The following is a 20,038-nucleotide window of genomic DNA, read 5'->3' on the forward strand; positions in this document are numbered from 1 at the left end:
AGATTCTTAGTTTAGACACTTTTATTTTAGCCAAATAATACTGGTTAATCTGAAAGACAACACTAATGGGCTACTTTGGTATTTGTTGTCACATAAAAGTTCACAGTCAAAAAAAAAGAAAAACTGCAGACAAATTATAAACAGTCAGCTGAAGTGATGAAGCCACAGATACGACAGAGGGTTTATCTGTTCACCTTTGCAGAGCCTCAGCTGCTCTGCAAGTTTCCCGTTGGCTGTCAGGCACTCTGTCTCCACATAGGGAACAAACACAAACTCCTCCAGGGTGGGGGGGCTCTGCTGCTGCTGCCGACGTGGGGCCACAGTGGCGTGCAGACCGCAGATCTGGACTCCACCGGCAACAATGTTGTCAAGGCAACGGTTCACATGGACATCCACAGCTGGGGGAAATTAGAGAAATGGGGAGTTTAATATTCTCAGAAAGTCAACATGTTCGGTAAACATACACACATAAATAACACACACCTTGTTTTCCATCAGCGTACTCGCAGATCTTCTCCTTATGGATGGTGGGATCAACACACACTGAGCGGATTCTGGTCGGCAAACGCAGGCTGCGACCTGACAGCCCGACCACGATCATCTGCAGCATGGTGTCCAGGAAGGTGACCCAGTTTCCTGTCCACTGCAGCTTCCCGCTGTCTCCTGGAAACAGCCAATCACATGACAGTGGCCAATAAGCAAAAACACAGATCGCTACTTAGAGCTGGGATATAGTGAAACTATTGTCTTTTAACTAACCCACAATGACAGATGTAATACTTAAAACCACACACACACACCCGTTACCTGCGTTGTTGGACTCTAAGATGCCTTGGAAGGTCTTCTTGTAGTCATAGCCGCGCAGGCGCAGCTCTTTGTAGATATCATGAGCCGTCAGCTTCATTTTGGGGTCACTGTCGTTGTTGGCAGCTCGCTGACTTATCTGACTGCGGAATGAGTCGAGGGCTGCGTCCTCCAGAAGGCTCACCTTACCTGAGAATAACACGAGGACATTTTCATTTTCTCTGTTGTTGTCTATGGTCTAACCAGCTGTCTTAATGTAAATTGGTTTTAGAAGAAAAAAAAACATAGATCAGATAGAAGACGGTTTATGGCTTCGGCGTGTTACTGTTTGTTTAGCCTCAATTTACATTTCATCACCTCTGCTGAGATTACTTCTTTGTTACAAGGTATAAAATAATGAGAAAAGAGATCCTCTGTGCTCTGCGTGTGCACATCCTCGCAGAATCAGAAATGTCTGAAGCAACAGTTTCACAGCTTTTCTGCAAAATAAATTTTATATCCTGGAGAACTCAGACAGTGAATGTCTGGTACCAAATTGTCCAGAAACAGCCCTGTTCAAAAACTGACCCCAAAAAAAAAAAAAAAAAAAAAAAAACTACCTACCACTGACTGCCAGGTTTCCATTCTCTGAGACCTCAAACCTGTTGGTGGCAGGCATGAGACGCACCTCCAACTGGACAGAGCCTGAGAGGAGGAGAGGTGAGGAGAGAAGACAGAGAGGCAAAAACGGATGAACATTGAGCAGGAAGTCTAGCAGTTCATCAGTCATGACGTCACAGATGCTGCTCTTCTCTCACCGGCCTTTGGTAGGATGGTGGCTCTGTGGATGGTGACGTCCTCAAAAGTTACAGGGGTGTTTTCCATGACGGCCCCCAGACTTCTCAAAAAGGTGCGCCAGGCCAGCACCAGGTAACCCGTTGCCGGGTAGAGGACACGCCCATCAATGCAATGTCCAATCAGGTAATAGTCTGGGGACTCTGGGTTTATTTCTGTTGTTGGTCAAAGAGGTATGGACACAGAACAAGGCGTTGAAACAAATAATAAAACAGAGTTGAATGTTTTTTTCTTAATATGACAAAAGAAAGCAGATGCTGAGCTGAGTTTAATCCAGATGTGCATTTCTTACCGATGTTATAGACTGTGGCAGAATTGGATCCTCCTGAACCAGAGGAGAAATCCTCGACCTTGGGGACATCCCAGGTCTGGGCATGGTCCCAGTTCACCAAGGGGGAGATCAAAGGGGTCCCAACCGGCACAGGGTACTTCACAGCTGGGCAGAGGCTGTTACTGTCCACATTGATGCTACAGAGGTGCATCAAAATGAATTCTAAGATTAGCCATCAGAGACTGCTTACAAGATCTTACACCACCATCAGGACCGACAAATCCCCCCCAAATCCCCAGACAGAGCAAGGTATTTACTGACCCGTTCATGTAGATTTTGCCGATGTGTGAGAGGAAGAACTCCAGGTTGTTGGCATGGCTTCTCTTCATCAAGGGGAGGATGGAACACGTGTGCTTCAGGCTGCGCTTTAGGATGGCCTGTGGAGAAAACATGTATGAAAAATCTGAAGATCATAATAAACTGGTTCCCAGACTTTCTTAAACCACAGAACCTCATCGCCATATAGAATCAGTTTTGAAATAAAAAAGTAAAGTAAATGAGAGTAAAAGGCCTCAAACAGTGATGATACAGTGGGTAGAGTGCGTACCTGCAGCAGAGCGTGAGGCGCTATCTCCACCACCACGGCGTTTTCAGGAACCAGACTGAGACCCTCCTGGAACAGCACGGGGCTCACCAGGTTGTTGACGTGGTAGTCGGCCGAGCTGTACAGAGCCAGAGGAGAGTCCCACTCAGACTGAGGGATGCTGGTGCTCACCCAGCGGGACGTACGCTGCCGCGGCTCCTTAATCACCTACACACAGGACCACACTTTATATTAGTTGTTAAATTCAAACACACCAAAGACTATATTAAAACTGAACTCATGTGCATGAGGCCACTGTAATAATGCTAATAATCTGACATCCCTATGAGCCTGGTATAACAAAGGTTTTGGAGATAAAGTAGCCAAAACTTTCATAATCCATAAAATAATGTATTTCATACATTAGTACAGCAAAAAACAGCAGTGGGAATGTGTTCCTCAGTCTACTGAGCTGTCCCAGCTTCACTGGTGAAACACAGCAGAGCTACGTACCTTCTTCAGAGCAGCTAGCAGGGTGGGAGCGATGGAGGCCATGTAGTAGGAATGGAAAGCAACGCCAGCGCTGCGCACCTCTTTCGCAAACACTCCCTGCTCCTTCAGCTCAGACACAAATTTACTGATCGCATCCTGATGAAACACACACACACACACACACACACACACACACACACACACACTCCTGTCAGGTCACCCTGCAGCTGGATCCCCAGATGGCTGCCAGTCGATGTAACCTTGCTTACATTAGATCACACAGTTTGTACAACCTGATATAAATTTTACATAGTGTAAAGAATATCCTTTCAGCATCTTTCATGTTGTTGCTGTTATATTAGTTAACAACTAGCTGTTGGTCAACTACTATGTTCTTCTCCCACCTTCTCTTCCTGTTGTCTTTAAATTTATTTAAATCCTGTTGTCAGAAAAAAATAGTTAACATTTCAATTGAAAAGTCAGAGTCTTGTGAGTTTGCTGACTTGTTTGATTATCTATGTGCAATATTTTTCACAACAGCACTTTCCCACTGTAAAAAAAATCAGCAAAAAGCACTGATAACATTTACAGTCTGCTCATGAAAAGTCTTATGCACATTGCAAAATAACTTTCCTAAAAATTCCCAACTTCACAAGTAATACAGATTCTTATAAAAGCAACACCGACTTCCCAGACGTGTGCAGTGTTGTTATGCTGTGTAAAATTCATGTTCTCTATGTTAACTGTAAAAGACAAAGTCTGATAAAGTGTCTGACCTGAGGACCGGAGATGGTCACGGTGTCCTCGGCATTGTGGCAGGCGGGGACGACTCCCTGAGGACACTGAGCCATACACTCCTTCCAGGTCAACCCTGCAACACAGACAGCGAGCCAAAGGGTAAGACATGTGCAATAAAAACTAAATAAATACATGACAACAAAATTATTCTGAGTGACTGGGCCTCTGTAATCACTCTGCAGAAGAAACCAGCAGCTGAATCATGGTAAAGAATCACTGCTCTCTCTTTCTTACCCACTGCAGCCATGCCTCCTGGAGGAAGGTTGGCCTCTTTGATGCAGCGGCCTCTCCAATAAGCAGCCAGGATGGCCTCAGTGTGGCTGAGGGAGCCGTCAGCGTAGCCGCAAGCCAGCTCTCCCACTGAGTGTCCCACAATGCCGTCAGGCCGCAGACCCAACTTAGTGAGCAGGTCGATCTGAGCGATCTGCAACAAGGTGACGCAGAACACATGGGGGTTTGTGATGAAACAATCCACTTCTGTGGCATGACGTCAGCTTGCCTCCGCCCAGACCACATGCACTGACAACTATGCTCTTAACAGTTCCCAAAGTTAGCACTGAACCATAAAACAGCTTTTTCCCTGCAGGGAACTTCTCTCTGTGAATTCAACTCACTGCTGCTCTCTGATGTTTGGGGCTATTTTAGAATTTGCATGTGTCTGCATGCATTCAGTTATTTCTATTTTTTTATGGCTTTGGACGGCTCTTAGGTTGTTTTTATGTTGATTCTGTTTTGTTGTTGTTGTAACTCAGTGTTATTTCTGCCTATTCAGGTCATGTCAATGAGGTTTTCCTGGTTAAATAAAGGTTATAAAATCCAATAAGAACAAGACAGAACAAAGGAAAAAATATAAGAATAGGAAATTTGCTCATTTGGCTATAAATCATGGGAAAACTACATAAAAAGAACTAACACGTAAATACAAGTCAAAATATTTACAGTAGCACGTTGGGTGAAGGGTCCCAACCTATAGTCCACATGAAAATGATACCAATTAGCCCTCAGTTAATACGTGCCATAGTTCCAACATCACATCTCCACTCTACCTGTATGGCAGCGAGGCCGACGAAGGCGTGAACGGTGTCTTCAAAGGTGGTTTCATCAGCCTCCATCAGCAGTTGAGACACGACCAGGCCGGTGTCCTTCAGTGCTGCGTCTGACCGCAGGATGGACTCTCTGAAGTCGTGCAGCTGCATGAGACTGCGGCCCATACCTGCCCACTGTGTCCCCATACCTGTTAACACCATGAACAGTCACACACCTGAATCCAGCAGTACAGCAGTTACTGAAAAGACTCGTCTATGTTTAACCACTGTGGATCTTCATTCTTTCTTTTTAAAGAGATCATTTGTATCAATGTTAAATACCTTTAAAGCTGAACATGTCAAAAATGTTGACAAATCTAATATTGATAAATTACAGTGTTTACATAATTTCTCACTTATCACTGACGGGATCTTTCCATGCAGATAATTTTGGTTTTATTTGTCCAGGTTTTTCAATAACGTCTCTGAGAATTTGTGCTTCCTCTAATACAACACAGGTAAATGGTATTTTATTTGTGTTACTCACAGCGGTGGAAATGACATTTAAAAAAACACGAGCAGCAACAGAGACAATGTCCAGATTCACTGACTAATCCACAAACTGAACTGTCAACTGTTTTCATTCTGCTGAAAAACCTATAGAAGCTCCATAGATAATAAAAAGAGGTAACTGGCAGTTCTGTAAATCACTCAAACTAAAATCTGAAATTTCATCCCATTTGTTAGTGTGTTGATGACTCACCTGAACAGACGTACCAGAGCGGCCTGGCAGAGGCCTGCGCCTGTTGTACTTCCATGACATCACTCTGAGAGCCAATCAGAGCGTAGCCTCGGTATGGCATGCTTGTGGTGGGAACTCCCGAGACCTCGTTGAGCAGAGACAGAAAGCTGTCATCTGTGGCATGTTCCTTCCCTTTCTGGAGCATGGTGGTCACTGCGGCCTCTGTGCGGCCACAGGCCTGAAGCACCCTGGGAAGCGTCCTCGGTGGCGCAGTGGCGTCAGCTGTTTTCTCATTGGGACGAAGAATGACGTGAACGTTTGAACCACCGAATCCAAATGAGTTGACACCTACTATGCCTCCTCGCACAGGAATAGGCCGGTCAACAACTTGAACCCGGCCGTCAGTGAGGGCGGGAATGTCAGTGTTGGGGCTGTTGAAGTGCAGGTTGGGAGCCCAGACTCCTTGCTCCAAAGACAGCAACACCTGTTTAAAGGGATTTAAAACAAGCATTAGAACAAGAGGTGAAAAGCAGAATTTTATTATGGCTGAAGTAATTACAGTAGCTTATTATCAAGTCCTTTGTTCCCTGTTTGAATGAGGGGGAGGGGAGCGACAGGATTATTCAACCTAAATAAGACGTGTGTTCCTGTGCAGATGCAGATGTGCAGGACAACTAAGGGGGTTTTGAGGAAAATAGCTGCTGTGCAGAGGTGCCTAAAGGGTGGGTGGTTCAGGGTTACATACACAGATCCACTGCTGAAGTCATCTGAAAATATCAATAAACACTAAGCTACAAAAGGAAAAAGGATGTGGTCATTTTGAATCTTGAAAGCAGCCGATAACAGAGGTGCTGTCATTCTCACCTTTGCCAGAGCAGCCAGACCAGAGGCTGGTTCTGGGTGGCCCATGTTGGATTTGGTGGAGCCGATAAGAAGAGGCTCTCGCTTTGATTTACAGAAGACACTGACAATGCCATTCACTTCCTGTGGGTCCCCAACCTGCACGTAAAGAGCAGAAGTAGGACACACCCAGTAAGTGACATTTTCATTTTCAGAATAAAAATGAGCAGCATGTTTTTATGAATTTTTATGTCTTGAAACTTAGGTGTTGCGTGCACTGACCTTTGTGCCGGTGCCGTGGGCTTCGACGTACTCCACCTGCTCTGGGGTGATATTCGCCTCCTGGTAGAGAGACTGAACCAGCCTCTGCTGCATCTCACCTGAGGGAAACGTTACACCTGAGGGACCAAGAGGAGAGTTTAAGTAGAAGCAGACCGTACCGTCACTGCTGGGAAACTGCTACTCTACTCACACATTCACATCACAGACCTTCACAAGTTGAGATTTCTGTTCAAAGCTGAAATTTGTAGTTTGCCGTCACTGAGCTTTGATATTGAAAGAATGTGTGGAACAAGATGCTTTTTGAGCTTCTTCCAATTTTCTGTCCAGGATATAGACCGCATGTAGTATCTATAATATCTATCTAGTATATATTATATAGTATCTCTGGCCAAGGTAATTATAGTGAGATCACTAAACACAGGTCAAGAACAACACGCAGTCAGGTGATCTAATAGGTTGTAAACAAACCACCAGTTCATCAAGAATATCTACATCACCCTGTAGGCCAAACTGAAAGGGAGCACACCTGTGGTGGTAATAATCCTTCACTGTACACAACTACAGTAAGTACAGTAGGTCAAAGCAGTCTGTAAAGTGTGATGGGTGTTTACGACAGATTGGCTCTGACTGTCATGTTTCTTGCCCCTTCAGACAGCTTTAGTGACGTCACTGTGCTCCCAGATCTCAGCAATAAACCAAATATAGCAGAATGTTATTGTTACTGATGGAAGTGATTGTCAGACAGTCTGCACTAAACCACAGTTTCCTCTTAATAACACTGCATTAAATGTAGTGAAACATAAAGTACCATGATATGACAATTAATTAATAAAAAGTACAAGTATCTCAAAATTGTACTTAAGCTCGATACTTAAGTCAATGTACTGTTACATTCCACCACACCACCATATCATCTAATCATCTCATGTACTACCAAAAATAATTATTAAATTTATTTATGTAGTCAGTTTATTTTATTGTTTTTAGTTATTTATTCATGAAAGGAAGAGAAATAATCATCTTTGGGGAACTATAAGAAATTCTCCCTTTGCTCTCTGCTGCTGGAGGGGCATGTCTGTGTTTGATTGACATCAGCTGAGGGGTGTGTCTATTAGCAAACGGCTCTAAACACGTTTTCACGAAACACTGACACAAGTTAGTACTACATATAAAACATTTCTCTCATCATTAAAGTTCTTCTAGGACACGCTAAAGACCTTTGATAGCCCCACAGTTGCTGCTGCTCTGCTCTGCTCTGCTCCAGGAGAGCGCACACAGACACACACACACACACGACACGCATCTCAGCCCGGCGTTCGGTAAACTCCTACAAACACCATGGAACTGAATTGACAACTTTGAAATTACAACTAATATTACTTCATTACTAATATTTCAACTAAGTTTAACAGTTAGAGGCTATTTGAAAGTTTAAAACTGTTGTTCAAAAGCAGCCTCCCCAGTGATGCTTCGACTTTCACCACTCTTCCAGTGGGGGGGGGGTAGCGCGTCTGCATGTGCTGCAGGGTCTTCCGGCAACACAGAGCTGCCCGCGTGGATGCCTGTCTGTAAATCATGCCGTGAAAAAAACATTGGCGAACACACGCGCAAATCGGCCGATGCCGATTCGCGTAAAAAACGCAAATATCAGCCCGATATATCGGCCAACCAATGAATCGGTCGATCCTGAGTGTCTATGTTTGATTGACAGCAGCTGTGGGGTGTGTCTGTGTTGGACAGAACAGCAGCAGCAGAGGAACTACAGACAAAGTAAACACAGACAGTGTCTTGTTATCAGTGGTGTTGAGGAGGAAAGACAACACCAGCCAATGGACATTTTCCTCTATTTTATGACACGTTACAATTGACTTAATTATTATTATCTTAATTTTAAGCATTTGAAGCAGAACATCACATTAAGAATCAAGGTTGCGATGATTTCTTTGAACCTTTCATCTCCTCTCACCTGACTGTCTCTACAGGGTCAGTGAAATCTTTTTACTGGGTGCAGGCTGTCAGCGTGCCTCCTCACCTTGCTCTTTGTATCCATCTGTGTTGTTGCCAGCGTTGACCACTGTGGCGTACACCCTTTTAGCCGCCGATCGCTTGGTCAGCAGCACAGCCACAGCTGCCTCAGAGCGGCAGTATCCATTTCCTGCCCAACAGAATGATAGAAATATAAAAGTTATAATGGTAAACACACATATAAACACAGAGTGCATAAACAGATGTAAATAATATATAATGTGCAGTTAAATCAATATGACTCTAAGATTCTAAGCAAAGAGCGATGATGGAGAAAAGCACTTAAAGATTTAAGATGAGCAGATGAGAAACACAGATGCTGATGTGTAAAACACTGATATTAAATTACAGTATTTCAAAGAAGACGTAAGGAAGAATGAAATTTTCCTTTCCAATCAAAAGATGCTTTTCTCAGTTTTATACATAAATAATTTATTAATTTATTGCTAATGATAAAAATCATCAGTCAGCCACACAAGGTCCAGTACTGCAAGCATTCTCCCTGTGAGGACATTCTCAGTTTCATCAAATAACTAGAATAGCACTCAGTAGAGCGTGTACTTCCACCTAGGCCAAAAATTTTGTTCCACCAGATCTGGATTATTATCTGGATCTGCACCAACTGTACAAACTCATAGATGTCAACACCATAAACATGTTAGATTTTTTACATCAAGATCCAAACATTCTTTCCTTAAAAAAAACAAAAACTGACCCAAGTATCTAAAAATGCCCCTTCTCACAATGTCAAAGAGAGTGACAAAAAAATTCCTGGATCTACCCCTGGATCTGCACTTAAATGTAACAGGTTTTTCTACTTGTCAAGTTTGGTGCAAATAGGCTCAAGAGTTTTGCATAATCCTGCTGACAAATAAGTAAACAGAAACAGCTGGAAACTATACACTATAAAACTATCATTTTGACCTAACTATATTAAACTGCAAAAGATAATTAAACTTACTACAAGTGCAAATCCTGCAGATGGTGCAGAAACAAGAGAGACAGACTGGTCCCCAGCCAGATTCAATCACTGAGCCACAGAGGCATCCCATGACTTTCATTTACCTGATGAGTCAAAAGACTTGCAGGTCCCCTCAGGACTGAGCATGCCCAGTTTCATGAACTGCACTGAGGTGTTTGGCTTGAGCAACAAGTTGACTCCACCCACCAGAGCGGCGTCACAGTGGCCCTGGCGAATGGCGTGGAAGGCGTTTTCTAAAGCCAGCAAGCTGGAGGAGCAGGCTGTGTCAATAGCAGTGCTGGGGCCTGGAGGAGGAGGAGAGGAGGGTGGGTTAGAGCGAGGAACCACTTCAGCAGAAAAGGGTAGCCAGGGAGAACCAGGAGTGACTGAGGGCATCCAGAATGTAAGTTCAAGTTAAATAAATGACAACACTTCAGACTAGAAAGCACAGTGCATGTTGTTACAGAGGCTGAACAATTCTATAAACTCATTTAAACAGCATCTGCATCTACATCCAGGTCTACTTGACAATACACAGTCACAGAAAGTCATGCTGATGCTCTATTATTTGAAACTGGATTCAGATTTGATAATATGTTATCGACACACATCTTTACAATCTGTGTGTATCTGACATTGGTTAGATCTGGACAATGTGAAAAAACAGCTCCATCCAAATACAGTATGTTCCGTAAGACTGAAGATTATGACTGGGAGATCGTCTTCAACCATGGAACCAGGAAATCTTTGTTGTGTCCTGTACTACGAGAAAGATAAATGGCCACATGGTGGCAGCATTAGATCCAGACGTCCATTGATGAAGAAGACAGTTCACCACAGTATTGTGAACAGTTTATTGGCAAATTATTCTGGTCAGGACCTCTGGTATACTGATACAGACAAATCCATGTTATGGATGTTGCCAGTTCTGAGCCATGAAACAGCAAATTAAAAACAATTGACAGAGAAAATACCAGATATAAAAGAGTCCAACAGTTAGTATTTTAGCAGCATCGAACTAAAAGCCAAAGACTGAAAGCTTGTTTCCATACCACTAAAGTCAAAGAAGTAGGAGAGTCTGTTGGCCAACATGGCGCGCTGACAGCCAGTCATGCTGTAGCCCAGCAGCTCCTCTGGATCTCTGCTGAACGCCTCTCCAGCCTCCGAGCCACTCACCCCGATGTAAACACCCGTCTTACTGCCACGCAGCACAGCCGGGTTCAGTCCTGCATCACAACATTTCATCCTTTTTAAACCATTCTCTTAGAGTTTACTTTATTCCATTTCTACCAACGTGCACTGGTTTTATTTTAGAGCTTTACACTGTTCCCTCACCTCCATCTACAATGGCTTCGTAGGCGATCTCCAGCATGAGGCGGAGCTGGGGGTCCATAGTGTTGGCCTGTTTGGGGTGGACACCGAAGAAGGCTGCATCGAAGTGGCTGATGTCCTTCAGTTTCCCGTTCCTCTTTGGAAGACCGTACAGGCCTGGAAAAGAGACAAAGTGGAGAAAAGTCATCATCAGAAGGACTCCTCACAAACAAAGTTGTTCTGTGAAAACTGAAAATACGGACTCCGTATCACACATGACAAAGCATCACCTCATCATCAAACATAAGAAAACAGGGAGCTAGCAGGATCTGATGATGAGGCATTCTTTTAATTTTCATACTCTTGATGTTGATTTCTCTACGGTTCCGACAAATAAAACTTTGGTGGGACAGTTTTGCAAAGAATAATATTGGAGGGAGGAAAAGTAAAAACCAGCAGCAGCCACAGAGAGGTGATTAAAGAAGAATTCTCTGAAGCCTTCAACACATGTTCAAGGTGAGAAACACATGTTACATAAGTCAGGTCTTCCTGTGGTGCCACGCCATCACATGACAGGTGCTTATTTCCTACACTTGTAATAACACACCTGGGAGAGGCCAGGCTGTCAGGCAGTGAGATGTTGTAGCAGCTTGTCTTTGCTGTGTTACTCACTGTTCAATGATCTTGACCTTTCTTTTCTTGGTGCATGTGCTGTGTTGACATGATAATGAACTTGAAAAGTAATTATATAATGTCCAACTCAAAAAAACTTGAAATTAAAGGATTTTCTATATGACTCAAAAGTTTCAAAGTAAAAAAACACATCATTTATAATCCTCTAATCTCCATGTCACTATTTCTACTTCAACTCACGGTTAAAATATATTCCCACACACTTTCTGCATCTTCCACCTGGAACAACAACGGGACAATGACTCCTTTCTTTGACTCTAGGGCTTTTCCTGTAAATCAGCTGCCAATAAGGCCACCAGGAGGTGCTGCTCTCTTTACCATGCATCAACAAAAAAAATTCTAATGGCTCTAATTCAAATTCTTCACAGAGGAGCTTTAAAAAAAAACTCCAGACAGTGTCCGCTCAGTTCCTCTGTGCAGCATCTCTGGCTACAGTGCAGATTTTCAGATACTGTTGGTGAGCACAGGTTTTGGTTTTAGTCTCTGTGCAGGCACCACAGCTTGGCACATTTACTGTGAATAACAACACCACAGGAAGCTGCTCACAGTCACTGCACTTGTTGTCCAACAAGAAACAGTGCCAGCACAAAACTCCCTCTGAGAAACCGCAAGTTACAACATATTAATCAGTGAGTTTTAGTGGGGCTGGTAGCCTTTTATCACACTGGAGAGAACAAGGTTAGCCTTTAAGCTACCAGGCTTAATGCTAAACTAAGCTAAGTTCAACACAGTGAAGGGTGACCATGCTCAGCCTTACTTAACTGATGCAATCAGAAATTTCCCACTTGCAGTGAACTGGTTCACAATCAATGTGTCTGTTTTGATGGGGGGGCCACACTGGTACCATTAAGACTGAGTCCTCACTGCAGCGGCCCAGCTTCAAATCCAGCCTGGGCTCTTTGCTGCATGTCATCCTCTCTCTCTCTCTCTCTCTCTCTCTCTCTCTCTCTCTCTGTCTCTCTCCTCTCATGTCTGTTGTTTCCCATTTTCATCGTACTTTTTTCCCCACTTATTGTCCCTTTTTCCCTGAGGCCATGAACCTCTGGTTGCTTTCTCTGTTTCCTCTCCTATTCTGCCTACTCTCCCTGGTGTGTGGTCTCAGCAGTCCAACCCTTTCAGCACATGAATGCGAGCTCGAGATGGCTGCCAGACACCGAGGGATGGGTCTTTTATTCACAGAGAGGAAAAAACTGCAAGGAGGAGGATGGGAAAGAATGGGACAGTGGAGACTAAGGAGAAAAAAGAAATCAAAATGTGAAATATAAAAATAAAAGTGGGACTGGGTGGAATGATACAGAATGCCAAGGTTTGGAGAGTGAAGCTGCTAAACAGTGATACTCAGCATTCTTCTTCTGGACCAGCTAGCTCACACTGAAAGTGAAATAAGGAAATTGGTAGGGTCATGTTCAGACCCAATTAAGCTCTGTTTGAAAAAAACACCCCCCTCATTAATTTGAATGAGACCAGTCTGGCAATAAGCTGGAGGTGCCAACCCAGGGGACTCTGGGAAAAAACAGTGCTGGGTTGGTCAGCAGTCAGCTCAAACCAGGTTCAACTTTTGCTGCCACACAAAGCGTCACATCGGCCAGTCAGATCCAAGTGCACGTTCCAGACAGATTACTTTGTGTATAATTCTATGGTCCAGCATCTGCTATCAAATGACAATAAAACATGGTGATGAGTGTCACACAGATGACAGACACAGGCCCCCTGCTCACTGTCCCTGACAAACAGTTTTCTTCTAAATTTCTTTATCTGTTTTTGCACAGAGGCCCTCTCTGTTGGATTTGTTTAATTCATTAGACAAACATATCACAATGTGAATTTTATTTATCAAGTGAGAAGAAGAGTTTTATTTTATCATGAATAAAATAAAACTGTTCTTCTCACCTGTAAGACTTCTGCACAGAGGGACTAGGTGGATGGATAATTACAGCACGTAACGCAAAGTCAAATCACAAATTGTTGTTTTTACGTTATGTTTTTAATAAGTCAGCAGTGTTTGGGGTGTATTGTCGAACTTTGGACCGAGCCAGGATAGCCAGGTTTCCCTAAACTTCAAATCTTTATGCTAAGCTAGGCTAAACACACTCACTATAGCACTGTGCCCTGTGAACTTTTCCTGTCAACAAAATCACATTACATTGAGGTGACAAAATGCATTGTGTGTGTTTGAGGTCTACCAAACTTGTTAAATTAATTGGCCAATTCTTTTTCCACATATTTCAGGGCTGGCAGTCTTCTTCTCTGCCTGTGTTTGTACATTGCTGTGGCTCCTGGTGTGTTACCACCACCTGTAGATCAGTGGAACAGTGTGAAATCATTGGCAGAAATGTGTATCACACCACCAGCATGGGCATGCGTGCATGTGTATCCTCGTGCACGTGCTCAAGACAAACAAAGCAGGGACCTACTCATACGGAAACCGCTGAAACTGATATTGAACTTCTAATCTTTCTCCAAGAAAAAAAAAAAAAAAGTGTATTTCCCAATATGCTGACCTGCTTAAACTGATTGTGGTAACACCATTATGAGTCACAGTCATGTCTCCTTGACAGTTTGGATCAGGAGGCGTGCCCCGCGGTATTATCTCTGATTAAACTCATTTGCCAAATTTGTCAACAAGTTAAAGTAGCAAGTGGCTCACGTTCTCAAATGAAAAGAGTGACGCTTAAATCTATTGTTTGTTTACTAAAAACATGCCCTCAATACTGTATCATTCATCAGCTGCACAGTTGTAGCTGTTATTTTAAGTCCTATAACATCAGCATGAGCCTGTTAATTACATTGGAATTATTTAGGCTTGGGTGATGTCCAAAATTTTTAATTTCTTGATACATCCAGCCCAAATATCACGATACATAATATTATTGCGGGGGCGGAAATTGCCACTAAACAGCTGTTTTTATTGCTCCCTCACGTCCGTTCTGATCTTTTGGTAATAAAAATATTAGATTTTTTGACTGGTGCGAACTCTCTATTAGTGTCAGTCACATTCTGTCACGCTTTACACATCTATAATACAACATTAGAGACATGACATGATGTTGGCTCCGCCCACCACTACTAGTGGTGGAAGCGGACTGGATTTCGCTTCCCTATGCCATTGGCCTGCAGTGAATGTGAAGGACAATGATAAGAAGCTGTATAACCAGAAACTTGATGGACTGCTCCTGTTAGCCAGTTAGCCATGCTAGTCCCTGCTGTTTCCTTCCACACCCATGATATTTCCTGTCCCACCTGTATTTTACCAAATGTCGCAGTAGATTTCACCAGGTAAAATCGGGTCTGATTGCACCTTGTGTCAAAAGTCTCCCAGCAATGTGATGTAGACTTGAATAAAAAACGAATATCATCAGATCCAATCAACCTTTAGCTGCTGTTAGTTTGTGTTTGCGTTGTTGAGTGTTGGGGGACCATGTTGCATTAATCAACCAATTCTCTGCATGTCTGACTCTGAACAGTCAATCATATCCAGCTCTATGTGGGGTCTCACCTGGTGTCCACCGCCGGTTGTCCTCTGTCACCATGTCCACACCGTTGATAAGGTTCTCCCAGAATTCCTCCAGATTGTTGGACTCGGGCAAACGGCCTGATATGCCTGCTATGACTATCTCGTCCATGCTGAATAACTGTGAACAGAGTGAGAGGTGAGTCAGCAATGAGACAGGTACACATTTCATACACACTGTGATGAATGTGATCTTGGGCAATATCCAAAATGTAATATTTTAATACAGTCCAGGTTAAATATTACAATATATTTGATATTATCTCTGTTTTTTTAATAACATATAATTGTATTATGTATTCTATGCTTCAGGTGTACGTGTTGCTGCCGCTAAAGTTCAAAGTTTTATTGTCACATACTAAGGTACAATGTATAGTAAGCAAAGCAGTGAAAAAATATATATATTGGATGCAGTGGGAAAATTAGATATTCAATATTATCAAATACCACGATTTTCCCACTGTATACGATATTATCAAATATTGGCTCAGCTAATCCAACCAGGTGGAAATGAAGTCCTCAGTTCAACGAGAGATGCTTTTCTCCATGGGAAAAGAAATTATATAATATATTTTGTGAGATCGGTTCAACATTAACGACACAAATGATGAAGACTCCTCAACATTCTGCGTAATGTCTGGGTAGGAAAGAAAATAAACCCACTAAATACTTTTTAAATAGCAGCAAAGGTTTACAAAGTTTTAAAAAGGCTGCATCTAAATCATAAAAAATAGCCTCACTTGGGATTTTATGAAATTCTTAATTTGAAAAGAATTTGAATTTCTGAATGGATGTGTGACCTCTTAGTCAGCCGATACTGAGGAGAGCTAGTTTAGTGAATGCACGCACAACGGGCAGTCACATTTCATCAGTGCATGCAACACTCACTAATACACTGTGCAAACGATGCAGTCAGTTGATGGGAAAAGAAATATGTAGAACAGCTGTGAAATTCTTAATGACAGCAAAACATGAAATGTGAAACTTCAAAAATGTCTCTGTGTTTCAAAATTATTCATTCACACTAAACGTGTTTCAGAAGTGAGAGATGAGTTCCACTGAGCACGCATGAAAGAGCACTTAGAGCAGACAATGTAGTCTGCTGATAGACTGTGTACATGAGCAGATCCATGTTGAACTGTGTGTGTGTGTGTGTGTGTGTGTGTGTGTGTGTGTGTGTGTGTGTGTGTGTGTTGTGTGTATCTTGGCCTTTGTTCCTTGTTTCTAGGCCAGGCCTTTTCGTGTCAGCAGGACCAGACGCATCAACCAATCAGCTGGCAGCTTGGGACAGTGTTACCCTACATTAAACCATGCATCTCCAACTCAGTGTAGAGCAGCTGTCCCGCCATCATACTCAGACTCCTTCCCTCAAAACACACTGTGCACACATTTGAGAAGTTAAACACACCACCTGAACCCACGGCGCTGATGTTCTCCTTAAAAGCTCTTTTTCATGTAGACAGGGAAATGAAAATCCAACATTTCTTCAGTCACTAAGATGCAATTGTAATGTGAATAGATACAAACTGGTACAAGGAAAACAAAAGACTAAAATTTGTTTTCGTTCCCACGGAATAATAATGACTGAGGCTACAGTGGAAGCTTCAGATGAGACAAAACATCTGACTGACACAAACAGCACTGGTAGCTGAAACTAAAGTTAGCACTGTTTGCTGGTTAGAAGTCAGTAAGTGAAGTATTTTAAACTCAAATTATGTGTTTGCATAGCCCAGAGGGCCCCTGTGGAGTCAGGTAACAATGGTCTACATGGGTGGGTGCAGACTGTATGCACTGACTGCACATGTTCACAGAGCTGTATTCACATTGACAGTCCATGTGTGTCTGGGGGTATATAAGGGTCTTCAGAAGGGCTGAACATTGTCATTTTTACTGAAATAATATGAATATGATAATGTGATTTTTGCTGGGGTCTGGTACCAAACAAGCAAGTTCCTTTACGTGTGGGGAATATGATTGGCAGGCCGGTGCATCACTGTAACACCAGGATTAGGCAAAAAGTACTGAATTGCACCAAACTTGGTGGAGGGGTGGAGGGAAGAACCTGTTAAAATTTAGAGTAGATCTAGTCAAGGGGGTGGATACAGGATTTATTTTTTTTAATCAATTTCCTCAACATGGCAAGATCAGGCATTTGTCATCGTTTTCATCAATATTTCACCTTAGAGGATGTATGTGTTCTACAGAGTGCCATTCAAGTTTATAATACCATGTTGTGACATATCATTAAAATTGGTTTTGGGTATTGCACTTGGCCATGGTGCGATTTCAATACAACATTTCGATTCATTGTTCAGCCCTAGGCTTTAGTACGCTGTTTCTCCAAAACAAACCTCCAGAACAGCTTCAGTGTTGTTCAGTTACAAAGCATATGATTCACATTAATGTGACACTCATCAAACAAGTAGATGTGGGCATTTTCATCCTGGAAGAGCACACTCCCTCCCATCAAGACAGAAATGTTTACTCTATCACAGGATTAAGGGTGGTCATGCACAATAAGCCTGCACTGATTTCCATCAAAGGTTCTTTCTTCCTTTCTTTCTTTCTATCTATCTATACACACACAGGGGGGATCCACAGTCTGAGACCACAATGAAAATCTCAATCAACAATCAAAAGTTATTTCATTTAAAATAAGGAAGAATCCAACTTAACATTTTGTACAAAAGCTCAGATTTCCTTGAGTTGTATTCTTCCCAAATACCCCTACATAACTAAACTTGCAGCTATTGTTCAACTGTTATAAATAAGCCTGTGCCTCAGGTTTTCAGCAGATCATTGCTCACTAAGTTGCATTGTAGCAGTGGGAAACTGGCATCAGAACTAAGTGAAAGTGTCAAAAGTCAAATTGTTATTCTGAACAAAGAAACCTTTAGTCCAGCCATGATTTGACGCTGAGAAAGTCCCTTTAAGGGGGCAGTGAATGAACTCGGAGAACTCTGGAGAAACTGGATCAGCTGTATACTCCGCACCATCAGAGGATGAACATATCAAGCTTAGCTCCCTGAGAGATGAGAGAAGCAATTTCCTCACAAATACAGAATTTGCTAAATAAGGAACACAGGACTCCAATCAGCAAAAGATGACTGTCCTGTAGTGGTCTCAGGAGGACAGGCAGTTTCTAAACTACTTCTCAGGAAGGAGATAAGATCAAACCCTTAGTGACATCTAAGAAATATAAAATCAACTTCCTGTTTCTGTTTTGAAAATCCACTTTAACACTTGTAACATCTGATTCAATAAATTTGAACTAAGTTTAACACAAAAAGTAGACAAACACATCAACAAATCCAGACTGTGAAGCCAGGTGTGAGCAGGACAGTCACAGTATGACAGCCTGTCCTGGCCTTCCTGTAGCTCAGTAGCTGAAAGGATTGGGGCTCCAGGATATAATGGCCTGGGATTAAACCTAACGTAGCACCTTCAGTACAATATCCAGCCTTACCTGACCCAGATCAATCACACTAACACCCTGCACATGACTCCAGACATTGGGAGACTATATGCTGGCTTCAAGCTGGCCTAGTCAACACGCACATGGTACAATTATTCAGCACTCTACGAGCTGTGCCTGCCCCGCCTCAGCCTCATGCTGTACTCAACATCAATCCAAATCATGCTCAACAAGGATGACTGTCTGCATTCCCATCAGCCATAGTATTGTGGATATTAGTGTGCTTAGCTCATCCAGCGGCACCTCACAACAAGACCTGACTTGTCACAGAGCACTGATGGAAAGAACCTGAAGGTGGAAGCACAATGACGACAAATGCCAAACTCTATCATCATTACTCTGCAGGCAACCATATAATCCTCTTCCACTGGGTGAAGAAGACAAACTCGTTCCTGGATTGTATTGCTGTGCTGGCACCAGTTAGCTTCAGTTCCACATTAGTTTCTCATTTTTGCACACTCACAGTCTCACTGCAAAGACAGCACTTCATGAAAATATATCCTTCAAATCATGCTCAGCTTGACATGAGAAGAATGTTACATCTACAAGTTAAAGTAGGCTCAGTTACAGTCTTTGATTTCCACAGTTTTTGTTTTCAAACTGCATTTTGTGTTTTACAGCCTGTTTTACAAAATTGTTTTAAGCAGATAACTACCCTTTAATACAACATGTGATCTTTTAAAATCATTTTTAGTTAATTTTATGATTTTGTTGTTTAATTGTGACCAATATTTTTCAGATAGTTTGCATTACCTTAGAGCCTCATAGACAAACAAAGCTGGCAATGTGTTTGCAAAGAAAGATGGTGGAGCGCCTGCCAGTTCCTCAACCACAATGTTAAAGTGAGCAAACTACTCTGAATTTATTCCATTGTCTTTATGTCATTTGGATCAACTCAGACATGTTGTAGACAGAGACTCTTGTACCAGTTACAATACAAGAGGGAACTTCTTTTTTTTATCTCATTACAATGGTCTGCCATTTATTCTCCAGAGACTCTGGCAGCTCAGTTTGCACAGGTAAGGTCCAGCATTGCAGGTGACCTCAGTGACCTGCAGACTGTCATGCTGGGCACAGCCCTGTCTGCAGGGTGTTAATCATGGCTTATTATTAGTATCTACCAGCAACACCATCAGTATTACAACAACAATAGACCACTAGTATTTACCCTGACCAACACAGCTACTACACAGTACTACAGTTACAGCATGTACATGGATTATTTTAATCAGGCCGGTTTAATTCATGCAGAACCCGAAAATGAGGGCATATGTCCAGACACTGAGGATGATGAATGAAACACTGAAATCTGGGCAAGACAAGCAACAATTTAAAATCTGCTTGGGCTAACGCTGCTCTAGCACACTGGATACACCCTTTGCAAACAGTGG

The 20,038-nt window shown here is 42.6% G+C and overlaps 1 protein-coding gene across 1 annotated transcript in view; it reads right to left on the bottom strand.

Annotated features, from left to right (window-relative positions):
* fasn (fatty acid synthase) overlaps window positions 1-20,038 on the bottom strand; it is a 33,926-nt gene that overhangs the window by 13,006 nt on the left and 882 nt on the right. The window contains exons 2-21 of the mRNA XM_071462621.1: window positions 15,158-15,293; window positions 10,993-11,145; window positions 10,710-10,883; window positions 9,762-9,962; window positions 8,704-8,826; window positions 6,672-6,787; window positions 6,414-6,548; window positions 5,571-6,033; window positions 4,829-5,016; window positions 4,017-4,206; window positions 3,761-3,855; window positions 3,006-3,140; window positions 2,517-2,720; window positions 2,231-2,346; window positions 1,931-2,106; window positions 1,602-1,793; window positions 1,408-1,488; window positions 808-993; window positions 484-663; window positions 195-398 (exon numbers count right to left, since the gene is read on the bottom strand). Coding sequence (XP_071318722.1) covers window positions 195-398; window positions 484-663; window positions 808-993; window positions 1,408-1,488; window positions 1,602-1,793; window positions 1,931-2,106; window positions 2,231-2,346; window positions 2,517-2,720; window positions 3,006-3,140; window positions 3,761-3,855; window positions 4,017-4,206; window positions 4,829-5,016; window positions 5,571-6,033; window positions 6,414-6,548; window positions 6,672-6,787; window positions 8,704-8,826; window positions 9,762-9,962; window positions 10,710-10,883; window positions 10,993-11,145; window positions 15,158-15,284 — 3,439 coding nt within the window. The 5' untranslated portion in view covers window positions 15,285-15,293. The remainder of the gene's footprint in view (window positions 1-194; window positions 399-483; window positions 664-807; window positions 994-1,407; window positions 1,489-1,601; window positions 1,794-1,930; window positions 2,107-2,230; window positions 2,347-2,516; window positions 2,721-3,005; window positions 3,141-3,760; window positions 3,856-4,016; window positions 4,207-4,828; window positions 5,017-5,570; window positions 6,034-6,413; window positions 6,549-6,671; window positions 6,788-8,703; window positions 8,827-9,761; window positions 9,963-10,709; window positions 10,884-10,992; window positions 11,146-15,157; window positions 15,294-20,038) is intronic.

The sequence above is a fragment of the Trachinotus anak genome, unplaced genomic scaffold (genome assembly GCF_046630095.1).
Source record: "Trachinotus anak isolate AG129_WGS33_773 ecotype Australia unplaced genomic scaffold, CSIRO_AGI_Tana_v1 ptg000025l, whole genome shotgun sequence".
Classification (NCBI taxonomy): Eukaryota; Metazoa; Chordata; class Actinopteri; order Carangiformes; family Carangidae; genus Trachinotus; species Trachinotus anak.